Raw genomic sequence first — 26,488 nt, 5'->3', positions numbered from 1 at the left:
GCAGAAGAGTGGGTGCCATGAGCAAAGGTGACAGCCACTGCTAGACAAGCACATGATGCACACCTCCCCTTTCCACCACTTTTCAGACCAGCTCCGTTGTGAAGTGCCAAAAGCTCACTGTAAAGTTGGGCTTTGGTGGTAGTGCACCTGGCTGTCCTGTCTCCTGCTTGGAATCGCTTCTGTTAGGCTTCTGAGTCCTGGCAGGCTAGGCTCAGTGTTGTGGCACAGGAAAGTGAGGTATCATTCACATGTAGAGGAGCAGTCTGAGCCCATAACCAGCAGTACAGGTCGCAGGGAGATCAGAAGAGAAGTAAAGAGGGAAAAAAATTAAAGAAACAGGTAAGTAAAGAGAGAGGACCACAAAGTCAGTAATATACTGTATATTATGCATATACACACATAGTTGGATAGAGGTGTTATCGACCAATGGTGTCACGTGTAATATAAAATAGATAATTGATATGATTAAGAGCTACTAATCACTGGCCTTTGCAACCATCCCAGAATTGCACAATGTGAACCTAGCTTTATTGTGCTGTACCCAATTGATTTAACTATATAAGCTGAATCCACATGCAAAACACTGCCAAAATTGGGTTCTAAAAGATTATAAAGGCATGCAGAACTCTGTCAGCAGATTGTATTTGTGTGGCCAATTTTTCTGGAGAATGACAAATGAGCGTTGTCAGGCTGAATATTGTAACTTTTAGGTCTCGTCTACTCCGGAAGTCGTTCCCTATGTCAAGTGAGCTAAGCTACCACTCCTGGTGCATGAGCAGTACTTATAATGCATATTCCAGTCTGCAATGATCTTCATGCTGCCAAATCTAATGGCCACTACTCTCTACTTATTCTTCTTTACCATTCTGCTACTTTTGACAATGTTGACCACCCCTCCTCCTCCAAATCCTTAACTCCCTTGGTCTGCGTGATTCTGCTCTCTCTTGGCTATTTTCCTACCTCTATGACCGCTCCTTCTCTGTCTCTTGTCACGACTCCACCTCCCCTGCACTTCCACTGTCAGTAGGTGTCCCTCAAGGCTCTGTTCTTGGTCTTCTCCTTTTCTCTCTCTATACGTCATCGCTGGGTGAGCTCGTTCAGTCACTTGACTTCCAATATCACCTTTATGCTGATGATACTCAAATCTACCTCTCCTCTCCTGACATCTCTCCTGATCTCCTCATTCGTATTTAGTAGTAGTACGTTTATTTATAAGGCGCCACAAAGTGTCCGTAGCGCCGTACATAGCAAACAAAACACAAATTACAAGGTAACGTACAGGGTGTGTTGATAAAATACAGCATAAATAGGGGTATAGCTGGTAGAACTAAAATCAGCATCAGTTCTGAAGTAGGTGTTGAAATTGTCGAGGAGACTGAAGATGAAGTAGAGGAAGGGAAGGACAAGACAGGAGCACAGGTGAGGTAAAGAGGTAGGTCGAGTATGTGAGAAAGGAGGGCCCTACTCATAAGAGTTAACATACAAAAAGGAGGTGGGTGGACAAACGAAAAACAATAGGATAAGTAGGAACGGATGGGAACGGAGGCAGGATAGGAGGATCAAAAGAGGTTAGGATAGGATAGGCTAGTCGAAAAAAGTGGGTTCCGAGGGAGCGCTTAAAGGAGGCAAGGGAATCAGAAAGCCTGATGGGTGGTGGGAGGTTGTTCCAGTGCAGGGGGCAGCGCGAGAGAAGTCTTGGACACGGGAGTGGGAGGAGGTGATTGTGAGAGGTCAGTCGGTGGTCAGCGACGGAGCGAAGAGGACGGGAGGGAGTGTGGATAGAGATCAGCGAAGGAGCGGTGGAGGAGGAGAGAGCCTTGTAGGTGGTGGTGAGGAGTTTAAAGAGAACTCTGAAAGGAATGGGGAGCCAGTGAAGAGATAGACAGAGGGGGTGGCGGAGGTAGAGCGTCGGGAGAGGAAGATGAGCCTTGCAGCAGCATTAAGAATGGATTGGAGAGGTGCGAGGTGGGTGAGAGGTAGCCCAGAGAGAAGGATGTTGCAGTAGTCAAGGCGGGAGATGACAAGAGTGAATGAGAATCTTGGTCGCGTCAGTGGAGAGGAATGGTCTGATGCGCGAGATGTTGCATAGGCGAAAGCGGCAAGACTGTGAGAGAGCACGAATGTGGGGGGTGAAAGAGGGAGGAGTCAATGATGACACAGAGGCATCGCGTTTGGTCGGTAGAGGTGATCTCGGTTTCACCAATGCTGATGGAGATAGTGGGAGAAGAGGGGATGTTCGGGGGATGGAAGATTAGAAGTTCAGTTTTAGCCATGTTTAGTTTCAGGAAGCGTTGGGTCATCCAGGCTGAGATGGCCGTGAGGCATTCGGAGACCTCGGACAGAAGTGATGGGTTTAGGTCAGGGGGAGGAGAGATAGATTAGGGTATCATCAGCATAAAGGTGTTAATGGAAACCATAGGAGCGGATGAGGGTGCCCAGAGAGGTGGTGTAGAGGGAGAAGAGGAGAGGGCCAAGGACTGACCCTTGGGGAACACCGACTGGCTGCGGGGCAGTAGGAGAGGAGGAGCTCGGAGTGGAGACAGAGAAGGAGTGATCGGAGAGGTATGAAGTGAACCAGGAGAAGACCGTGCCAGTGATGCCAAAGGAGTGGAGGGTGTTGAGCAGGAGGGGGTGGTCAACAGTGTCAAAGGCAGCCGACAGATCAAGCTGGATTTAGCCGATAGTAGATCGTTGGTGACTTTGGTCAGGGCAGATTCAGTGGAATGTAAAGGGCAGATCTCGGATTGGAGGGGGTCTAGAGTTAGCAGTAAGGTGGCTTAGGAGACGATTATACGTCAGAGGGAGATGGGCCTGTAGTTGGATGGAGAGTTGGGGTCCGGATTTGTTTTTTTGAGAATTTTGAGACAAGAGCGTGTTTGAAGGGGGAAGGGAAGATTGAAGAGGTGAGCCAGGTGAGAGCAGACTGACGGACTGAGACGACGGATAATATTGGAGGGGATAGGAGAGCGGGCAGGTGGAGGGAGAAGTGGATTGAAGGATAGAGTGGACTTCAGCGGCAGTGGTGGGGTAAAAAGTGGACAGGGGTGGGAAGGAGGGGAGTGGAGATGTAGGAGGGGAGGACGGAGAGGGTGAGGTCATGGCAGCAGTGATGGAAGTCCTGAGAGAGGAGATTTTGGTTGAAAAGTAGGTAGCAAAATCAGCGGCTACGATGGAGGACGGAAGAGCTGGAGGAGGGGGGTGATCAAGGAGTTGAAGGTGGCGAAGAGCCTGCGGGGGTTGGATGATTTGGGAAAGGATGAGGGACTTAAAGTAGGATTCCTTGGCCAGAGCTGAAGGAGGAAAGAATGAATTTGAAATGGAGATAATCCGAGAGGGAGCGTGATTTCTTCCAGAAGCGCTCAGCAGTGCGAGAGCACTTTTTAAGGAATCGGGTGATAGGCGAGTGCCAAGGTTGGGGGTTGGAGCATCGAAGGGGATAGAGGCTGGAGGCCAGGCAGGGTCTAATGCCCAAGAAGAAGGGTTTCATTATAGAGGGAGGCGGCGAGGTTCGGGCAGGACATGATGGTGTTTGGGGCGAGAAGAGGACACAGCGTGTTTGAGAAGGCAGCAAGATCAAGTGTGTTGACGTTATGCTGTGAGACAATGGGAGGGGGGTGGGAGAGGGGGAAGCAGTGAGGAAGAAGGAGATGAGGTGATGTTCAGAAAGAGGAAAAGCCGAGATAGTGTAGTCAGTAAGGGAACAAGAGCGAGAGAAGACTAGATCGAGGGAGTGTCCTTGGATGTGGGTGGGAGAGGTAGTCCACTGAGATAGGCCAAGAGAGGAGCAGAGAGAGGATGTTTGGAGTTGCCAGGATCAGCGGGGGTTATCCAAGGGGATGTTAAAGTTACCAAGAATGACAGATGGCAGGTCAGAGGAGAGGAAGTGTAGAAGCCAGGCGGCGAAGTTGTCAAGAAATTGGGAGATAGGGCCAGAGGGGCGGTAGATTGCAGCGACACGGAGGTGGTAGGGGTAGTACAGACTGATGGATTGAGACTCAAAGGAGGAGAAAAGGAGTGAGGGTTCAGGGTGAATGACACTGTAGGTGCAGGAGGCTGAGAGGAGAAAACCCACGCCGCCACCATGGCGACCGTCAGGCCTGGGGGGTGTGAGAGAAAGAGAGGCCACCGTGGGAGAGAGCAGCTGGAGAGACAGAATCAGAGGTGTAGAGCCAGGTCTCAGTGATAGCAAGGAGGTGGAATGCGCTAGAGATGAATAGCTTATGGATTGCAGGTGGATCTTGCGTTCCATAGGGCACAGGAAAGAGGGGGGGGGGTGGGTTGTTTATTTATGTGGATAAGGTTTTTGAGATTGCAGAAGCGAGGGGGACATCCTCTCTGCTATCTCTTCTTGGATGTCCCAGCGCTTTCTTAAACTAAACATGTCTAAGACTGAGCTGATCATCTTCCCGCCCTCCCACATTACCTCACCTTCCACAATTTCACAGATTTTCAGAATCAGACCCTATCTCACCCAGGATGCTACAAAGAGCCTCATCCACTCACTAGTTATATCCAGATTGGACTACTGTAATCTCCTACTTTCTGGCCTCCCAGTAAAACACCTCTCTCCACTCCAATCTATCCTCAATGCTGCTGCACGTCTTATCTTCCTCTCCAAACGTACTATGTCCACCTCCCCTTTCTTACAAGCCATGCAATGGCTCCCCTTTCCCTTCACAATACAATTCAAGCTCCTTACACTCACTTACAAAGGCATCACCCATTCTTCTCCCACCTACATTTCTGACCTTGTCTCTCTTTACACTCCCAGCCGCCCTCTCTGCTCCACAAATGCACGTCGCCTCTCCTGCAAACCGGTTACTTCCTCCCATTCCCGCCTCCAGGACTTTGGCTGTTGTTCACCGTATCTCTGGAATTCTCTACCCCTCCCTATTAGACTTGCCACCTACAAAACTTTAAATGGGCACCCTAAGACCCACTTCTTCATTAAATACAACCATCTCTCATCCTAACCCTGTTTGATTGCTTATATACCAGCTGTGTCACCCCAGTTTGTCTGCCCCGTACCTTTAGAATGTAAGCTCTAAGGAGCTCTCTTCTCATGTGCTTTTCTTCGAATATATCTCTGTCACTGTTACAATTGCCTCAGTGTCCGCTGTTGCAACTGTCTTTTTTATTTACCATTTACTTGTCCTAATTTGCATTTGTACTGTAAATCGCAATCTTTCTTGTATTGTTCTTTGCTCATCTATGTATTGTCAGGTGCTGCGGAACCCTTGTGGGGCCATATAAATAAACAATAATAATAATATCCTTTTTATTTACATAGTACTACTGTTTGATAAATGCGGAATCAAAAATACAGATGTCATGTAACCTTTTAAAACCATAATTTTCATATTGGTGTATATACATAGGGTCAGAAGCACCCACAGCTGCGCCGTTGGCAGTTGCTTGTCTGAGACTTTGTGCAGATACTGCTACAAAGTCCTTCCTTTGGGTACATCCATGCATGGCAATGTTCAAGGACTGAGATGTCCACTTTTTACGCCTGTAGGAGCTGAAGTACCGAATGGTATGTCTTTAGATGCTCCTTCAGTCACACCATTGAAACCTGCACCTTAGGCATGAACAGCTTTTCTATTCGAGTATGGCCTATGTGAGCAACTGCACACAACCACTTTCACTATTCACCCATGATATATGCAAAATACCGACCTTTCTCTCAATATGTTTTGCCACCTACTTGTCTTAGCAAAGGAATACTCCACAACATATTTAAATATGCAAACCTTTTGAGTAATCCTATGGCTGCGCATCATGGCAGTTAGCACTAAGACACCAAAGCCATTGTAACTGCTTACTGATTCACAGCGGCTAGCTGTGACATGCCCCTAAACCGGTCAGGACATGCGTGTGTTTGCCATGCCCAGGTTATATGCCACAAACATCCCCCGCCTGTTACTCACGGTGATCATTACCGCATGGCTATTAAGGCCCATGCTCATAAGAGGCAACAAATCAATCCACAGTGTACAACATTGACATTGCATGCTGTACACCTGTGAACTATATAATATACATTGTTTTGGTAGATCTGTTTCTGACTTAATTGTTTTATATTGTAAAACAATTAAATAATGTTTTATATATGTTTATTTATTTTCATAATTATATTTAATTTGCTGCTCTGTCTTCAAATGATCTGGAAATATCTAATATCTGGAATTTGAAGCAATTTTATCTCTATGTAACAGTACTTCTTTTTTTATTTCGGTCTAATATATTTGTAATTAAAATGTCCATTTGTATTTATTAGGTGGTAAATTGGCTCATAACAGAGCCGATGGTCATTAAAGGTAATTTAGTGAGGAAATAATGGAAGGAAAGTATTCGCTATGTTGCTTCCAATCATTCTAATAGAGAGGTTGTGTCCTTGGCCTGCAGTTCATGTAGAGGTGGATTGTTTCAGAGAAGGAAATTGTGCCCACTTGCGCACCAAAAGCTACACAGCAGCTAATAATAGTGCTTACTATAGCTGATACTTGGACCCCAATTGCTTCTTTTCATAGGCCCTTATAAGTGATAAATGCCTATATATGTGAATAATAGATAAATGAAAAATGCTTTGGCACTGTGAAACTACAGAAACTTCAATAATACAGTAGAAACAACTGTGTCTTGTGTGCACCCATAAAACAACAAAAAAAAGCATAGTATGTTTGAACGATCATTAACTCTGCACAGTCCATGGAAATTTCTTAAAACTGCGAATCACTAGCGGTGCTTTAGTATCTGTCTTTTCCCATCATCTAAAAAAAGGGAAAAGATAACAAGGTTATCTTAGTGGAGGCGCAGAAGATTGAGCTGTGTGGTCAAGCAGCAGCACAATAAATAGTGGGTGTCACTCCCCAATATATAAACAAGCAAAGTAATAGGGGGGTGACTGTGCTAATAAACAAAGTATAACATGGTGCTCATAGCAATGGCAATATATTTAATAAACAAAATGTAACGCATACACTGTATAATAAAAATATACCATTAATGGTTTAAAAAAAATTTGGGGTATAAAAATGGGGGGGGGGGGGGTTAAGGTGGGGCATCAAGTGGTGACTTGACTCTTTTGAGAGTCCATACAGGACCGTATTTATGAGCCAGCTGAATAAGTTGTAGTCCTTTTCCGTTTGTGATAACTCCTCACTGTTGTCTGATGGTGTTGGTGGCTCCAAGTAAACCCCATGGGCTGTCTCGGTGGAGGGTGCAAAGTCTCATGCGATTTTTGTAGCCCAATAGGATAGTACTGGGTACCTCTGGGTGGTTGAAAAAGCTCCCTATAGGAGCGAAATGTGTTCGTGAATCATCTGAGGCTGACTGATCAGAGCCATTTTTAAAGCTTCCTACCTGCTGCTAAACAACCATTTAGCCTCTGAAGAAACATTGGTTTGCTGGACTCAATCCTTCCTGGGATCCACAACCACCCAGAGGTACCCAGTACTATCTATTTGGCTACAAAATTATATTGCCATTGCTATGAGCACCATGGTATACTTTGTTTGTTAGCGCAGTCACCCCCCTATTTTCTTTCCCATCATGTACCTGCTCCGGATCACCGGCCAGTAATACATTTTTCACTTGCATACATGTGCCTTTTTCATAATTGTGAATCTGTTTGCAGTAGATTGAGCATGGCCTCATCCTTTGTTAGAACACAGCAGTATCTCTCTTCAGGGGACTTGGGGTCAGCAATATGCAAATCTACGTAAATACACATATTGCACTTTTTTTTGTGCATGCTTCGAGTGATTACACACAAGATATACGCCACCAGCTGGTCTACTCTAAGTCAGGCTCTATATTTTTGATAGTTGATATATTGCAGAGTATGTATTGTAGTTCTATATGTAAATCTAAGTTGTCAATATAGCTCTGTCCTGTCCCTTTCCCATTGTATTAAATAACCCTTCCCTTAAGGTCTGTCCTTATCACTTTCTGCAGTGGGAGCCATTGGCAGGGCCGCCGAGAGGGGGTGCTGTGGGTACAGCGGTTACAGGCCCCGGCCTCTGGAAGGGCCCGGGCAGCTCAATTTGCCCACCGCAACTGCCTCCTCTGTGCTACCTGCGCTGCGCTCAGTGCACTGAATGAAGCACAGGCTTCTTCAATGCAGGATGCCGGCAGCCAATTAAAATGCTGGACTGGCTTATGAGCCAATCAGAGCTTGTGCACCTTTAGTTAATCAGAGCAGCTGCTGGTACATGAGCTCTGATTGGCTCACCAGCTGGTGCTGCATTTTAATTAGCCGCAGGCATCCTGCATTGAAGAAGCCTGTGCTTCGGGACCTGCTGCAGCAGGAGGGGATGAGGGAGCAGGAGTTGGGCGGTAAGTGAAGGGAGGGGGAGATGAGAGTTGGGGTGGGGCCCAGAGGGGCCCATACTGGAAATCAGTCCTGGGCCCCAAAATTCCTAGTTGCAGCCCTAGCCGTTGGTGTAGGTTATGTCAGTGATGGAGCTACAACAGACCTTTCAGTGCAGCGGCACTCAGCACGTCTTAAAGAATATATGCAATCATTCTCGTCTTATAGGTCAAAGTTTCAAACGTTTAATAATTACAGAATAGGACATAAAGTATACCTTAATTAAGTCATCAGACACCCCTGATTTCCCTACATCCATCTACACAAGACACTGCAGGAATGACGTCATAACAGCTAAGTGAAAACCCTTCACCAAGAGATACACACATCCGTAGACGGGAAGTGTGTGTGTGTGTGTGTGTGTGTATATATGTATGTATGGATGTATGTAGAAGACGAGCACCCAGCACTCACTCACAAAAATAATCTTCAAAAGCTCATGTTTGCATTTGCAATGTTTCGGGTCCCTTTATTAGGCCCGTCATCAGGCAGTACAGTATCAAGAAAAACATTTACACAACATACCTTTTATACCAGGTGAGTCTATTGTCTCCACACTTTCCAGGTCCCTGGTTTCCGCCCCTCAACCGGAAGTGTGGAGGATTATCCACTCCCTCTCTCACCTGAACTTTGTTGCATTGTCAAGGTATATGTGTATATATATGTGTGTGTGTGTGTGTGTGTGTGTGTGTGTGTATATGACATATGCTACGGTCCAATATGCTATAAAAAAACATATACTTTCTTTATTTTTTTTGTTTATTTTCTATTTTTAAAATTTCCATTCCTTATATTGTTTAAATCCAATGGCTTACAAAATGTTTTCTGTAAAGAAACATGGTAGCTATAATACCTTATATGGCACAGCAGGAAAAGGTTAAAATGAAAATACCAATAGTGACACTTGCACCTTTAGCAGAGAGCAAAACCAGCCGGCTAGATAAATAAATAAACGTTCTGCCTGTTTGCAGCAGCTGTAGCTGTGGTTCGTGCGAAAAATGAAGGCAGATGATTCAATTTGGCCTGTGCCCCGAGTACATTTCCAAATGCTTCTGTGTGTGCGCAAGATAATGAACAAATATATTGAGATGGCACAAGATCAATGTGAGTTTATCGCTGCAAAAGCATCTACCTCTCCCCCCCAGTGGGGGCCAGCGAACTCTGCTGGGTTAATGGGGGTGAGGGTCCCTTCGCTTGCCACCTTTCAGTACGACTTAAGAAAAGAATTTGTCTCCTTTTGCCCCAGGCTCCCCGTTGTGCTCAAAGGCAGCGTTTGATAAATGGAAGTGTATTTATTAATAATGAGCTGGGGCCTTCTGTCTGTGATCTGAAAAGTGATGCTTATCAGACACTGTGTTCCTGTGGCATTCCAAGGCTCCAAGCACTATGAGGTATTGTAGATGTGCAGTGAGGCAAAAGCTCTCACCCAATTAACACCCTTGCTCTGATTTGTTATGTATTTTTTCATCTACAATTGTAATGTGTTTGTATGAAAAATTAACACTTTTGCCATCCGGTACTTTCTCACTTATTTGAACATGACAAATGTTTTTGTGACAATCTATACTGTTGGTTGGTCAACTAATTGCGCATTTTGTCTCAAATGTTATGCTTGAACATGTTAAACATTTGAATCCTTTTTTTATCATGCACATTAAGGTCGGATTTATGCGCACATAACGACAAACCTCAACAAAACTAATGGTCATGCAACAGCAAAATTGAAACAGGTGACTTTTGCCACCCAGAGGGGGTGTGGGCTGAAATGCCGGCAGCCATATTTATCCGAACAAAACTACATTTGAATAGCTCCCTTGGGCACCCTCTAGTGACTGCTGGCAAGGAACGTTTGAATTTACCCCATGGATTTGTTGGTATTTTTAGCCATGTGTAATGCTACTTTGTAGCTGGGCTGTCTGTGCATATGACTACTATGTATACCAAGTAGTGATATTAGGGTAATTGATGATGACGTTAGGCAGGTGTCTTTCTCAGTCACAGCCAGCAGTTGTAAATGAACATGATCTGTCACAGCCAGCAAATCTTAATTCCCTGCAACAAATAGGCCACTATACAGCTAAAAAGTCATATAAACTCAGGAAGGTTAATGACGGCACTGGTAATGGATGGAAATTTATTGATAATATTAAGGATACATTACCAGGGTTAGATCCTTTAAAATATTGGAATGTCCAATGAATTTAGGTACTGTTGGCAACGATGGGATTTTATTACTCAACTTGATAAGGCCATTAATTTAAATGTCCAGGTAACAATTGCAAAGGCAACAATCAAGGATCTTACAGCTTGGCAGATGGTTTAATTCTGAATGTGGGCTAGATAGGTATTAAGAGGAGGGCTGCCATCCGAAATTGTACTCTTACCCATGTACATGTATCCAGTAAAAATACATCTAAAAAGCAGGTCTGCATAAAGTACAATGACAAAGCCGTATCTTAATATAACACACCAGCTCCCCTCATGTGTCACTACAGCCCCCCCCCCCCCCCCAATGTCATTAAATCCACCTCTTGTTTCACTCCAGCTCCTGTGCCTCTGCGCCAGTCCTCCTAATGTGCCCATCCATCCAGCTTCCCCTTGTGTCATTCCAGCTAGCTAGCCCATCATGTGCCTTCCAGTCATCCCCCCATGTGCTACTCCAGCCAGTTCCCCCTTTCATGTTTCATTCCAGCCAGAAACCTTGCCCCCCCCAATCCATGTACTTCTGCAGCCAGCTCCCACTTGTGTGTCACTCCAGCCATCATGCATGTCATCCTCTTTGATTTTTATTCTTCTGGATGTGCACCAGCTTTTCTCTCTGTCAGTGACATTATGGGGTAAATACACTAGGGTGAGAGAATCAAAAAGTGAGAGATTTGGTAAGAAATCTCCAGTTTTTTTAATGCAGCCATCCTTTACACTGCAAAACCAGTTTGATTTGGCAGTGTAAATGATAGCCGCTTAAAATAAACTAGATTTCTTAACAAATCTCTCACTTTCTGATTCTCTCATCCTATTACATTTCACCCTAGATGTTCATGTGGCAGTAAACGCACCTGGCAGGCTTTAAGCAGTTATTTCTAGGCAGTTTTTGTTTTTTAAAAAGGAGGTTATTCATACTTTGCTATCTAACTGGGCATAGAGTGGGAATACAACAGTGTATCGAGCGCAGACATTGTCTATCATTCATACCATAACCCAATTACCTGCCGTCCCCACTTGATGTTGGCCCTGATTTAAGAGGATGTTGTTACAGATACAAAGTTTTTTGTTTGTTTTTTATCTTATTTATAGCTATGTCCCTAATAATATTACAAAATATAATTGCGGTCATTTGAATGGGATCCATTAGAAATCCCCAGTTAGTTGGTGAAAAAGAGAAACAAAATCCAATAGCCTAAAATGTCAAATGTACCGAAGATAAATTATTTGGAGGGACAAATATGCATCCCCTTGCTTGTGTAAATTATTGAAAACATGGTATTTAGACATAAACCTCAGTCTGTGCCAGCCAGGCGGTAACCTCAGTCTGTGCCAGCCAGGCGGTAACCTCAGTCTGTGCCAGCCAGGCGGTAACCTCAGTCTGTGCCAGCCAGGCGGTAACCTCAGTCTGTGCCAGCCAGGCGGTAACCTCAGTCTTTGCCAGCCAGGCGGTAACCTCAGTCTGTGCCAGCCAGGCGGTAACCTCAGTCTGTGCCAGCCAGGCGGTAACCTCAGTCTGTGCCAGCCAGGCGGTAACCTCAGTCTGTGCCAGCCAGGCGGTAACCTCAGTCTGTGCCAGCCAGGCGGTAACCTCAGTCTGTGCCAGCCAGGCGGTAACCTCAGTCTGTGCCAGCCAGGCGGTAACCTCAGTCTGTGCCAGCCAGGCGGTAACCTCAGTCTGTGCCAGCCAGGCGGTAACCTCAGTCTGTGCCAGCCAGGCGGTAACCTCAGTCTGTGCCAGCCAGGCGGTAACCTCAGTCTGTGCCAGCCAGGCGGTAACCTCAGTCTGTGCCAGCCAGGCGGTAACCTCAGTCTGTGCCAGCCAGGCGGTAACCTCAGTCTGTGCCAGCCAGGCGGTAACCTCAGTCTGTGCCAGCCAGGCGTTAACCTCAGTCTGTGCCAGCCAGGCGGTAACCTCAGTCTGTGCCTGTGATTCCGCTCCAGATCAGGGTGCCTGTGATTCCGCTCCAGATCAGGGTGCCTGTGATTCCGCTCCAGATCAGGGTGCCTGTGATTCCGCTCCAGATCAGGGTGCCTGTGATTCCGCTCCAGATCAGGGTGCCTGTGATTCCGCTCCAGATCAGGGTTCCTGTGATCCCAGTCTCCTACAATAGGGTTAGCATGTCTCTAGAATTTTATGGATCAGAAATGATTCTTAGATGGGATGATCTCCAATGCCATATTTCTTAATTTTCTAGGTCAAACTGTCCAGGAACAGAAATGGCAGAAATGATGAAGATAACAGCATCAAGGAAGCCATGAGTTCCCAGCGCAGCAGCTCCCATGATCGCCTCAGTGATGTAAGTCTTTGCTGTGCAACATTCCAACATGCTTCCATCAATAACTGTAGGGGTCGCCTCTCACCAGGCACTTTTGGAGACTTCAGACAAAAAAAAAAATCAAAACAGGGTAGACCAAATAAATGCAGGCATGAAAGTAAAGAAGAGGGGAAAGACCTGCTCAATAGATTTAATATTCTAATAGCCATACTTTTCCCAGTTGCACCTTTTGCCTGAGAGGTGCATTGCGGTAGCTGTGAGGGTAAAAATTGTATGGCAGTATGGTAAACTCTAATAAGGGGATTGGTTTATACATTTTACAGCGGTGGGACAGACTGATCAAGCACGCTAGGGAATCCATAATCAAGTTGAGGTACTGGATCTAGGTCCTTACAGAGCTACCTACCCTGATGTTTCTTCTTACTCACCTAACCTGCTGACCGATCATAACTCAGACCATTTTTGTAATTATATAATATGGAGCATTCCAAGATCAGGCTGTTGGCCGTTGTTCACACTAGATCATAATGTAGATCAGTGGATCATAATGACCTATTATTATTATCTCATATCTTTCCTTTTATACCGTTGCCTAGCCCAGGGCTTGACAAATTTGAAAAAAAATGTAGGAGCCAGAAAAAAAATAGTGACAGTGTGCGCCAAAAAGGAACACCATAATGCCTATTACACATGTCACATACCCATTACACGTACCCACATGCCACAATGCCCATTACACATTATGCCACACCGAAAAACCTTTTGCATACTATACCACACACAATAATGCCCATTACATAGACCACACACACCGTAATGCCCATTACACGGTAAATCAAACACCGTAATGCCCATTACATATAATACCACACGCCCTAATGCCCATGGCATATTATGCCACAGTGGTGCTTACCTACATGCTCATTGATATGGATTTCTGGCTTGATGCCAGGCAGGGGCAGACTGAGAAAAAAATGACAGGGAAAAGGGGGGCACCATTACAGAGAGCCTCTGGTGTCTCTGCGTAAGCAGTGGGTCCCCATGGCTGGTTATCCTATCAGCACTTACAGCAGCCTCAGGTGCCCCTGTTAAAACAGAGACACATAAGCAGATGGCCTCGTGGTGGGTTATAATGTTCAATACAACAAATACAACAGCCAGCGTAGTGGAAGCCCGTGCACAACTCTCCCGGCTGCTGCTGTATCAGAGCAGGTCAGCAGCATGCCTATTTCAAAACTCAAGCACGGAGCTGCAGTGGTAGCTCCCGATTAGCTCGTGAGCCACCTTGACTTATGTAATAGGAGCGCCGCCGACCTGCTCTGATGCAGCGGCAGCCAGTAGAGTTGTGCACCTCTCTGCTGGGCTGCCGTACTGAACATAATAACCCACGCGGTGCCATCATGCGTGTCTGATAACGGGCACCCGAGGCTGCTGTAAGTGCTGATAGGATTTCCAGCCACGGGGAACCGCTGCTTACGCAGAGGCTGCTGCCATCTCCCTGCCTCTCCCTGTCCATCTCCTGGCAGCCGGGACAGTTGTGCACTGCTCTGCCGGCTGCTGCCGCGCTGGCTCTTACCGTATATCTAAGAGTATAACCTACAGCGGGGCCCACTGCTGCCAAGCTACCACTCTGCCCAGGGGTTCTGCTTCCTGGCAAATCTGGTCGCCAGGAAGCAGAATCGCCATGGCGACCTGGCCCCCAGGTTTTGTAGAGCCCTGGCCTAGCCCACTGGGCAGTTTTAATAAGCGCTTACTTTAGATGTTCTCCAAATGAAGGAGAGATGCACCCAGATATTTTATCTTAACAGCATGAAACCCATCAGATATTGTTGCCATATACTGAGATATCTGCCAGTATATGGATACAAAAGTGCATTCCTCCTGCGAAGAAAGGAGACCTCTCCCCATTCCTCCTCTACCAACCAATAATCAGTTGGGTATTTTGGAAGATACTCCTTTTCCCATCCAGCCAACCTTTGCTGATCAGTTGCAACCATAAACTATGCAGTTATCTTCCCAATCTGTCGGTAATCTGCAGTTCGTGCCAATAATTGCATAATGTATGCCCGGATTTACAATACAGTAATCTACACCTTGCTTTGTGTATTGCTCTACTGTAGCCTCAGCAATGTTTTATTACTCAACCCCAATGAACGCTGCAGTGATAACACAAAGTGCATTGTATATAGCAAAAAAGGGGATGTTAATAAGTGTAAAAACTTGTGTAAATAACTGTATAAAAAGTTAACTCCAATGCCATGGTCTACAATTGGGGATTTTGATGTCGTCATGCTTCAATGTTTTTAGTAAAAATTCTCAGTGTGCTTTACAAAAATTTGTGTAATGTAAATTTAGTACACACAATAATTTAACCTGCTTATAAGCACTCAGTCGTGTGTTTTTATATGGTCACAGAACTGCGATTTACAATATTTATGGTAGGCATTTCTTTACTCAAACAACTATTGTCATGTGTGCATTATGTAATGGTTGCTGGTACTGTTTAGCAACACTGCAAAACTTAACATACAGTAGTGTACCACCTACACATGGCTTGCACATTTCTGATAGCACCAGTCAGAGCTGGCCTTAGGCATGGGCAATGCACAGTGACAGTGCCCCAAGCTGCTGATGAATCTAGTACCCAATATAGTGTGACCCCCCCCGGCTCTGGGGTCATAACCAAAAAGAATGTGCTGCCATCATGTAGAGAACTAGGCCGATCTTCTATAGTTGACACCTATTGCTTGACAAAACCGACCCTTTTTTCCTCTTTAACATGCTCTCTTCCCATCCATAGGACCCAGCTAACCCCGTTAAACACACTCTCTCTTTTTACTACACTATCTCCCGTCCATATGACCATGTCAGCACCCTTCAGCCCTGAGCAGGGTCTGCTCTCGCCAAGCCAGTGGAACAAGCCCTGCACACTATTTTCCTTTGCCCATACACGCTGCCTTCACCTATACCCCGCTATGTCCTGGCAGGATGACTAGGCCACACCCCCTTCTTCACCTCCGCCAATCTCCACTTACCCTCTATCATACTTTGTCCCAGGCCAGAGGTTCAGTCCCTGAACCCTTCTTCCCTTCTATCTATCTCTGCTTTAGGCCGGAAGACCAACCCCATGCCTCTTCATGCCCTTTACCAGTTGAATCTTTCACTCTACCATGCACTGTCCGGGTTGGAGACCCAAGCCCCGCCCCCTTCTTCCCCTTAACCAGTCCCCACTTTCTGTCTTCCTTGCATTGTCCTGGCTGGAGAACCAAGATCTGTTATACCCAAATCTCCAGGGACCTTACCTCCTCCATCCAGTCTACCATGTTGCAGGGTCACCTTTGTTCTTCTCTGAAACTCTGGTTGACCGGTATTAGACTTCTTCATCATGGGACGATCATGTGGCTCACAGATGTGTTGATGTTATTAATGCATTGCAGTTATGTATTACAGCATATAGGATGCAGGATCTGTAGTGAGTTAGGGGCAGATTTATTAAGCTTGGAGAAGAGATAAACTGGAGATAAAGCGGAGAAAATGTAAAAGGAGATAAAGCACCAGCCAATCAACTCCCAACTGTCTTTTTCAAACACAGCTGATTGGCTGGTGCTTTATCTCCTTTTACCTTTTCTCCGCTTTATCTCCAGTTTATCTCTTCTCCAAGCTTAATAAATCTGCCCCTCTGTGCTGCATATAGGGGGAAATGTAGTGATGTACATTCCTGGTATATAAAAAGGAATGTAGTGTAGTGATATAGAGCTGCATAGAGGGGAGATATGGTGCAGTAATAATCTGTGGTTATGTGTCTTTTGCTGGTAGACCTGTGCTTGCTCAGGGGTGGAACTTAGGGTGGCGCTATGAGGCACCAACCAAAATCTTTTCTAGGGCATCAAATTGGTTAGTGTCAAAAATTAATCTGGTATGAAAAAAAAGATTTTTCACAATGATTAACCAAAAATTTGCAGGTAAACACACAGATCAGAGAAACCTGTGAGTTCTCATGTTTGCGTCCTCCAAAAAACTGGTACTTATTGAGGATTTTGTTTCACCTGAATGAGACATTTAAAACAAAACCCCGGATGAGCTGTGGCTTACATTACCATTAATAACATTACCCATTATAAATTACCCCAAGTAATTGGATACCCGCCATACTGTAGTCTCTATTTACAGGACATATTTGAATACCATCTTATTTGATCGTACCAGAACAATAAGCAAGTTTATATGGGGCAGCACGGATGGTATAATGGTTAGCATTACTGCCTCACAGCGCTGCGGTCATGGGTTCAATACCCACCATGGCCCTAACTGTGTGGGGTATATTCTCCCTGTACTTGCGTGGGTTTCCTCTCACAATCCAAAAATATACTGGTAGGTCAATTGGCTTCCAACAAAAATTAACCCTAGAATGTCTGTATGTCTACATGTGGTAGGGAATATAGATTTTAAGCTCCACTGGGGCAGGGACCGATGTGAATGTTGAACTATACTCTGTAAAGCGCTGCGGAATATGTATGTGCTATATAAGAAACTAATAATGGTACTTGTTTCCTATCTGGGCGCCCAGGTTTTCTACGTACGGCACCGTAATGAAATCGCATCGCATCGTACACATACACGATATTGAACGATGCGATGCGATGCGATCCGATTCGATTTCCCATAGGAAACAATGTGAAATGGCTCAATTTAGCCAAATTATCATAGGAACAATAGTAAATGGGCCAAAAACACCCCTGAACATTGAAATGCCCGAAGCGTGGCGAGCGGACGCGGACACCTGGGAAGCCCGCGAAGGGACGCGTTTACCTGTGAATGTATCCGCGTCCCCTCGCGGGGCTCGCTGCGCTCGCCACGCTTCGGGCTCGGTGGCTCGATGTGCTCGCCACACTATTCTATTCTCACTCCACGCCCTAGTGGATAGTAGGGCATGAAAAGGTCGGAGGACGCGTACCGCCGCCCCTCGCGGGCTCGCTGCGCTCGCCACGCTTCGGGTTCACGTTGATGGCGGGGTGGCGTCAACTACTTTTGGGGGGACATTCCACTGCTCTGTAGTTTTTTTGGGGGTTTCTGGCCCATTTACCATTCTTCCCTATGCTGATTTGGGTAAATTGATCCATTTAACATTGTTTCCTATGGGAAATCGAATCGGATCGCATCGTTCAATATCGTGTATGTGTACGATGCGATGCGATCCGATTTCTCTACGGAGAATAGCATGGTGCGCAATTAACTTAGCGGGCGCCCAGATAGGAAACAAGTACCCTAATAATAATAATGAATAATATATAAATCATTATATTGGAGAAGGTGTACATTTTGTGAAGGTTTCAGACAAAATAATTACTTGTGAGTGACTTTCTTAAAGCAGCCAGCGGATGAGGCCACCAAACACTTGGTTAATGTTGAGATCTATTAATATAAAATATGCTGTCAAGAGAAAAGCTTTGTGCCAGCCAGATTCACCTGGGCATCTGATTGATATGTTTGGGAATATAAAGTGGTGGGTGTGTAAGTGGCAGTAAAACAGTAGCATTTTGTATAAGCCATCTCAAATGTGGCCCTCAAGACACCCTAACCGGTATCCGGACTATTTGTCTACAACAAGAAGATAGACAGCCATTAGTTCGACAGCCATTAGTTCGACAACTCATTAGGTTGACACTGCCATTAGGTTGACACTGCCATTAGGTTGACACTGCCATTAGGTTGACACTGCCATTAGGTTGACACTGCCATTAGGTTGACACTGCCATTAGGTTGACACTGCCATTAGGTTGACACTGCCATTAGGTTGACACTGCCATTAGGTTGACACTGCCATTAGGTTGACACTGCCATTAGGTTGACACTGCCATTAGGTTGACACTGCCATTAGGTTGACACTGCCATTAGGTCGACAGTGTCTAGGTCGACAGTGTCTAGGTTGACAGTCAAAAGGTTGACATGGTTTTTTTTACTGTTTTTTGAGCCGACATGTGCCGACAGGCGGTATTTCATGCCCTACCATCCACTACGGCGTGGAGTTAGATTATAATAGTGTGCCGAGCGCAGCGAGGCACCGTGCCCGAAGCATAGCGAGCGGCTGCCGTTCACTTCAAACTCGACTGTGTCGACATTTGGGTAAAAAAACTGTGAAAAAAACCATGTTGACCTTTTGACTGTCAACCCAATGGCAGTGTTGACCCAATGACAGTGTCGACCTAATGGCTGTCTAACTTCTTGTTGTAGACAAATGGTCCCGCATCCCCCTAACCACCCTAAATATGTATCCATGCTTGGCCACAGGTGACCTTATTATCACCTCAGACAATTTGATTTAAAATCTGTGGAGACCTATAGACAGCTGTAAATCCTGGACCATTGGGTTAGCTTGAGGACTGCTTTGATCACCTCTTCGCTATACGGTCATCGTTTAACTCCCCACATACAGTACCTGTCAGCCAAAACGAGGATAATTTGCAATACAATCAATTTAAATTTATCCTTGGAGCTTCAGCGTTTCATTCAATCTGATATTTATATTTTTTATTTTAGGAAGGGTTAATGCATCTTTACTTTTCAGAGATAGAGGAAGAGTTACCAGGAATCTACTACATAGTGTATCTGTACTTTTGCTCTCCCAGATTATGTTTAATGACTTTAAAATCCTATGGATAAATATGTGCACAATGGTAACATTTGAGACTGTGTAAAGTTTAAATGGTTTGAAGGATTTTGGAGATATTGTAATGTGTGGCTATACTCTTTATCACTTTACACTGCAGCACAATCATTTACTGTTCAGAAGAAGTTGGTTACAACACTATTTTCTGCTTTTAGTCTCCCTGCTTTTATTCTGAAGGGAAGGAGAGGGAGTGTGGGGGGAGGCGGGAAAGGAGATCTCTGCTGCAAATGTGTTTAAGAGCTGAAAGTATTTATTAAAAATGTCAGGAGAAAAGTGCTCCTGGCAGATTAAAGCTGTATTTGAGTTGACAGCTTTGACAGGCAAAAGTGATGGGAGGGGAAGGAAGAAAAGGGGCGGGGGACATTAGCTGCACATTTTCCTATTGTGCAGAATCGTAGGACTAGATTCTGGTTATGAATCAGATGGGATGTTAATTGAGATTTCAGCCATTCTAGAGTGGACTGATTTCAATGCTGTGAGACGAGCCCTTGTTTTCAGCTGACATTTTGTATAAAATTTCAGCAAGGGTGTGCATAGAACAGAAAACTTTGATTTTCCAGTTTTTGAGCAAAATCCCCCCTTTTTCCTTTCGTTGGTTGAGAAATGGAACGTCTTAAAGAGCTGTTTGAGTGAGGAGGCAAAGAGTGTTTCTATGGCAACAGCCTGAACCTATCAGAGTATTACGTAATAATGTGCTCAAATGAGGCTTGCCAAGTGGGGCCTTTTGATTGGTGGCAGTAATATTTCATTAGGCAAAGTTGCCAATAAGAATTTCTCATGTCGTCTGTGAGAGAAGCAACGGTGTGTCCAAAGGACAGGAGGTGTATTATTCAGTATGATAGCTCTATGTCCTTTTACAATTATGCATTTTTTTTTTCTGCTTAAATAGCAGATTTGAATTCTTTTCAGGTTAGTCCTCCTGTATTCCTTGTCTCCAATGTCAGACATGTAAATATTTCTTAATGTCCCTGTGTAATTGTTCCCTTAATCTTTTGTGGCGATGTGACCCGTGTTAAAATCCATACATGGCCCAGCATAATGGCTTTAAAACCAGCTTAAGAGCTGCCTGTGTTTTAATGGATTTTCTCCCTCGCTCATATGAATGGATTGTCCCTCATTATCATTTAAATAGAAGCCTCAGTCCCTGTGAACATGGAAAATTTGAATGTGGTTGTAAAGCTGCGATAATGTGAAATATTCTGAAGGTGAATGAAGGGTGGTGGGGGAAGGGAGACGGGAAAAGAGAAATAACTCAATATAATTGTCGTAGGTTCTTGATTTCCCTTACACCACCCACTACATGATGGGAAAATAGACTAATAATTGTCTCTGTGGCCTTGCCAAACTGGCTGCCCTAGTTAGCTGAAGCTAACACTCTAATTGTCAAGTGTGACCCCCCCAGATGAATGAAGATGTATTCAGGGCACAGCAAGGGCTAAACATGAGTGATACCAAGAGGCAAAGATTAAATTGGCAATTATTGGCTTAGCAGGAAAGGTTGGCAGGTGCACCATGCTCCTCTGAGTCACCAGGGAAAAATAGGATATGCAGCTGCATTATTCACATGAATGCTGAGGTTAACTATTTCACTGCTGTAGTCCCCTTCAGTCCGGTGAATGTGTCTCCAAATGGCTTTATCTTTTTGAAAGCGCGGGTTGCACCTTTACGAATAGCATTTTATTAAGCTGTTTTGCCTTTAACATTCTAGAAACACTCCACCTATGCTTATCAATAAATTATATTGAAGTAAACATCTAGCTTACATAATAATCTATGCTTCCATATATAACCATCTAAAGTTTTTCATTAGTTTCCATTGCCCAGTTGGGAAACTCTTATATACCTTCTCCACCAAAGTCCCGGGTGTGACCTGGGATTTGGAACCGTCGCTACTGTTTTTGGACTACTGAGCAAAAAACCCTGGTTGGTATGCATTCATGTGCAAAAACCTGTGTTTTTCAAGGCAGTGGAAAAAGGCTAATAGTAAGTTGTATGTCACAAATTACCACGGGAATGCATGAAATGCAACCACCTTGCACTTTACCCCTGCAACTACTGTAAAAACTACTGTCTATATAAGGCTGGGAACACACATAAAGATACTGTATATCTACAGATAGATTGGGAAGCGTGTTCTGCATACAAGCTACCTGATCAGTTGTGACTGCCCTCATGCAACCCGCCAAGTTGCTCTGTTAATCACTGCTGGCTTGATCAGTGGGTGAACGGGGGGTCGGCAGATTGCCTGTACAAACAGCAGGATTCACCAATATATCTTTAGATAGAGCCGACGCAATAGGTCTGAACAATGTTCCTCACAGACATATTGCCAGTACACAATAGCCGACAAACCGGCAATAATCGGCCATTCAATTTAAGGACGAGGAGGGCGATTTTTGGAAGCAGGGGCAATTTAGAGTAAGAATAATCAAGAACACTTGGGTATATTGTTTGATTGCTAGTTATGATTTTAACAATCTGGGGGACAATGGGTATTATATCAATATAGTATACCCCCATGCCTACCCAAAAATAATATTTAAAAGAAAGTTGGTTTTGTAGCAAGAAAAGGCTTGCAGCATTCTGTGAGACAACCCATGAAACCTGGTGCAAACCAACAGTTCATCATTTAAGAGGGTGCTTTAAACTATGTAGCTTGTAGAGCTGCAATACGAAATTATTTCTTTGTGTGCTTTTAGCCAGATCTATAGGGTACTGTGGTAAGCAAGTCAAATTATTTTTTATTTATTTTTTTTATTCCCTCTCATTTGTTAAAATTCCAAACTAGTTTTGTTTTGTGTGGCATAACCACTGACTTTGACAGCACTCAGATAGAGAGCATGTATTTGGTTGTTAGGTTAGTGGCTCATGGCACGGAACACTCACTATAAAATATATGTTGTTGTTTGCTTATACCAGAGGTTCCAAAATGTGGTTTTTAAGGCACAATAATGGTCCAGGTTTTAAGGATTTTGTCACAGGTGTCTTAATTAGGACCTCATTAAATCTGATTTCAGCCATGGATATCTGTAAAACCTGGGCTGTTGAAGATTTTAGTTTGTGAACCTCTGACGTAAGCCTCATACACACTAGACAAGAAAATAAAAGAGGTCACTCAGAAGGGCCCTTCTGAGCGATCTCTCTTACTAGCTCTTCTAGTGTGTACATACAATATCGGTAACAATGTGCTGCTCCACGCATTAACGATCCCCTCCGTCATCTGAACATGTATAGGCGAGGGAGGTCCCTTGCCGCATCCCTCACCATTGCTCATTCCCAGCCGGCATTGGCAAGTGTATTTGTCCCCGCAGCCAGTATCTGCATTGGCGAGGATAGTTTCAGGTGTATGGGATATTACATTAAACAGGTTTTTTACAATTTTTATATCAATGTTGTATGTAAGACAGAATATTTTCTCACAGCATACAGTGTGTCAGTGGTGTGTATAAATAAATAAGGATGATAATACTATAACCTAACTAATATTTATTTAACTACAGATATGAAATAATGATGCAGATGGGAGAAGAACAAATATTGGTCATCTCAGTCAGAATTGTATTTATGTATTCTTACTGTTGTACATTGCTGTTGTCCCATACCATAACACATCTCAGCTTGCCAAAAATCTTTGCATGTTCTTCTGGTTCCTTGTGTACTTCCATTAAACTTTGCGATGTAATGAGGACCTGTGTAATTAATATTTCGGTATTGTGCAGCCTTGAGCAAACAGGTTGTGCTGTGGCATGGTGTGTAAAATATGCACGGTTTTTACTATTTCTGCATTTGATGTCAATATAAAGACAAAACACGTGTTCTGGTATATTACGGTGAAAGAATGAACTTTTCTTCTGTATTCTCTGCAAAGATGTCTGCTAAAAGTTGATGTGACTTGGGCTCCTTGCAATACATTGGTAAAAAATAAGTGTATGTTTGGCCACTAGAAATACAGAGACTTTCTTTGTGTATCTTTGCTGACCTTGCTCTCTTTCCTCCACAGAGCTCAGCCCAGTCACTTTCTGGACGCGGCTACTCAGTAAGTCCTTTCTTTTCTTGCTGTAACTGCTAGTCATTGAGTGAAATCTTTGCTCTTGTGAGTAAGGGACTACTCTAGCACCAAGTGGTCCAGAATCCTGCAGAAAGAGTGCTTAGGCCTTGAGGGGCGATACTTGGTACCATTGCTGTACCACACTGCCTATAGTCCTAGGTCAGTCTCAACCATTAGAATCAATGTGCTACTCTTGAGTGCAGTTATATACTTGGGTCCAGTTTTATAACTGAAAACAGCCACTGTATTGTTTTTCTAACATGATATCATGGTTATGAGATTTTTTTTTCTCTTAAACCATTTTTAAAATATTTTATATACTTATGTACTGTCAATGAACGACATTTTAGTAGAGATGTAGCTACCAAGGTAGTTGTGAAAAGCTCTCACAAAATGAAAGCAAAAAATGTACTTCCACAAAAACTTTACCACCACTCCGGTTCTACTGGGCAATCTGTGATCTGCCCTTACGCAGGCAAAATATTTGTTTTAAAAACAAACAAAAACCTGTAATTGGTCCAGAGGCGTGAAGTTCTATAAATGGAGTTGCAGAAGCATCTGTCATATAATCAGTGGTAAGGCCCGATTATCCCAATATGACCAGCTTAAGTTGTATATTCAATTCAATATTGTATACTATGTAACATTCTTTAAAACCGCTAGGATTAATGAGAGTTTTAGTGTAGCATCCAGCAGATTCCTGTGACTGCCTAACATTATATTACTCTAGCCAGTATAATTGTGCATGTTAATCGCATGAATTGTGCTAGTTCTGTAATGAACTTCTGTTATTCTTGTTTGTACTGTTATACCACATGATCTGTTATACTTGCTTGGACAGGTACAATGTTAAACCACATGATCTGTTATTGCTGTTTTCCTAAACTGTGTAATCTTTGACTTGAATGTGCAAAGGTTTGCTGTTACTTATTACTATGTCAGTTTTGCTGTTATGGTTTTTTTTCTTCCTTTCGTTGCACTAAATGCACATTTGAATATGATAGTGATTTATAATGGGTTACTAAACTTCTTTACCCATGTTATGTCTGCTAGGACTTAGCTCCTCTTCCCTGATTTACTCCTATATCCATGTTGTTGTGGTCTGAGCTTTTTCCTTACCAATGCACTCCCTCCTTTGTCACCAGACATATGCTTTTCTGTGCGTTTGGCAGTAGGAATTGCCATTGGCCTGATTTTCACATAGCGGGCAGTGGTCTCGACATGTAATAGGCCCCAGTATAGCGCAAAGACTTGAAATCAGGAGCTAATGAGAAGCAGAAACCCGTAGATGGATCAAGCAGTGTGGAGTGTAAAAAAATCTCCTTCCTTGGCAATTGTTCCTCTGCTCATACGTAAGAGGTACAAAGTAAACCTGTATTCTTCACCTCTCATCAGTGATAGAGGGCTTTTGTATTACAATCCTTGAAGTTGTGGGGAGATCTGAAAGAAGAAACGCAAGACATGGGAAATGCGCGTACAGCATAATGAATCCTGCACAGCTCTCTGCGGTTTGTAGTCATTTTAATGGTCACATTTCTTCATTCTTCACTGGGAACAAAGGACATACATATAGATGCTTTGTGTTAAAAAATTGTATGTTTTACCGACATGAGCCTATTCACTCTTGGCAGCATTTGTTAATACCTTGGGTTATAAACTGCAAACTTCAATCAGGAGGGAATTGGGCGTCTCCCATGTGTTCAGTATCCTTGCAGCTTTGTCAATTCATCTGTTTGATAGAAAACATGGACAATATCCTGCTAAGCCTATTAATATGTTTGTCAATTGTTAGTGAATAATTAGCTCTTGGAGACGCTGTGGTGCCTCTACATCTTAATGTTAAAATATGGGTAACGGTTCCCATATTACAAGTTTTGTAGTTTACTATTTTAAGCTTTTAGTGGTCCATGGCCACATTTTCATTTTCATTTTTTAATGGGACACCGCTACCTCCTTTCGGGAAAAAAAATAATAAAAAAAATGAGGAACTAAAATGCAGAAATGATATAATGTTACTATTTCATGGCTCTATCTCTTCCTTAGTAGTCTTCCTGCTTCTAGAGATGTCAGTACCTGGTCTCTGTCCCATAATTCCTTTCTCCACACCAATTATTTTTGTACATTTGATTCATATCTATACACACTACACACTATACAATATAGCTAATGATATGCACGATAACCATCATTAACGATACTTTGATGCCTATATCTAGTGTGTACGCACTGTATAGTTAAGGAAGCGTGCTCCCATGGGTCATCTGCATATATTAAATAATACTTCTGTATCTGCAATTTCTGGTCGACATTCTGACTCAACAGATCAGACCAAATGGAAAAAGTCTTCTCTTTATTTTGTCAGAAGCAAACCTTTTCACTGCTAACAAGATTGTATAAAGAAGGCTAGCAGCCGTGAGGTATTTGGCTAGGGGTATTAGATTGGCATCAGGGCCATTACATTGCACAGTAGACTAGCCTACAAAGTGTCATGTCTTACTACTCTTTTAAATCATCCCAACTCAAGAGAGGCTGTAGTGACATGTGCGTCTTCTGTGATCAGCGGCTAAACCCTCAGAGAAAGTGATATCCAGTGGGATCCCATTTCCTTCGTGTGTTACAAATACCTTAAAGAATAAATACTCTAAGCTGTCTCTTTGAAGCGCTGTCACATGGGATAAGCACGCTTACCGGATCTTCACTTTGTGGCGGTAGAGGAATAAACAGCCGTAAATAATCCGCCACTTGTCTACAGAGATGTGAAAATTGAGTACAGGGGGATTTGGCTTCTGTGCAGGTGCTGGAAGGGGAGGGAGGAGAGGTTATGATCTAAGCTGGGATGCAGGCTGGAGAGATAACTGGATTTCACTCTGACACATCGATTTACGTGGCAGGATTTTTACTCCACATAAACAGTAGAA

At 43.9% G+C, this 26,488-nt stretch overlaps 1 protein-coding gene across 13 annotated transcripts in view; it reads left to right on the top strand.

Annotated features, from left to right (window-relative positions):
- FBRSL1 (fibrosin like 1) overlaps positions 1–26,488 on the top strand; it is a 536,058-nt gene that overhangs the window by 258,264 nt on the left and 251,306 nt on the right. For 10 of the 13 annotated variants that reach the window (XM_083149993.1, XM_083150012.1, XM_083149987.1 and 7 more), the window contains 2 exons: positions 12,775–12,876; positions 23,523–23,558. The exons of 1 other annotated variant lie outside the window; for it this stretch is intronic. In XM_083149993.1, coding sequence (XP_083006119.1) covers positions 12,775–12,876; positions 23,523–23,558 — 138 coding nt within the window. The remainder of the gene's footprint in view (positions 1–12,774; positions 12,877–23,522; positions 23,559–26,488) is intronic. 2 more of the 13 variants (XM_083150030.1, XM_083149999.1) reach the window with 2 other exon arrangements.

The sequence above is a fragment of the Crinia signifera genome, chromosome 1 (genome assembly GCF_055691185.1).
Source record: "Crinia signifera chromosome 1, ASM5569118v1, whole genome shotgun sequence".
Classification (NCBI taxonomy): domain Eukaryota; kingdom Metazoa; phylum Chordata; class Amphibia; order Anura; family Myobatrachidae; genus Crinia; species Crinia signifera.
The sequence above is the reverse complement of the archived record's forward strand: the minus strand, read 5'-3'. Positions and strand labels throughout refer to the sequence as shown.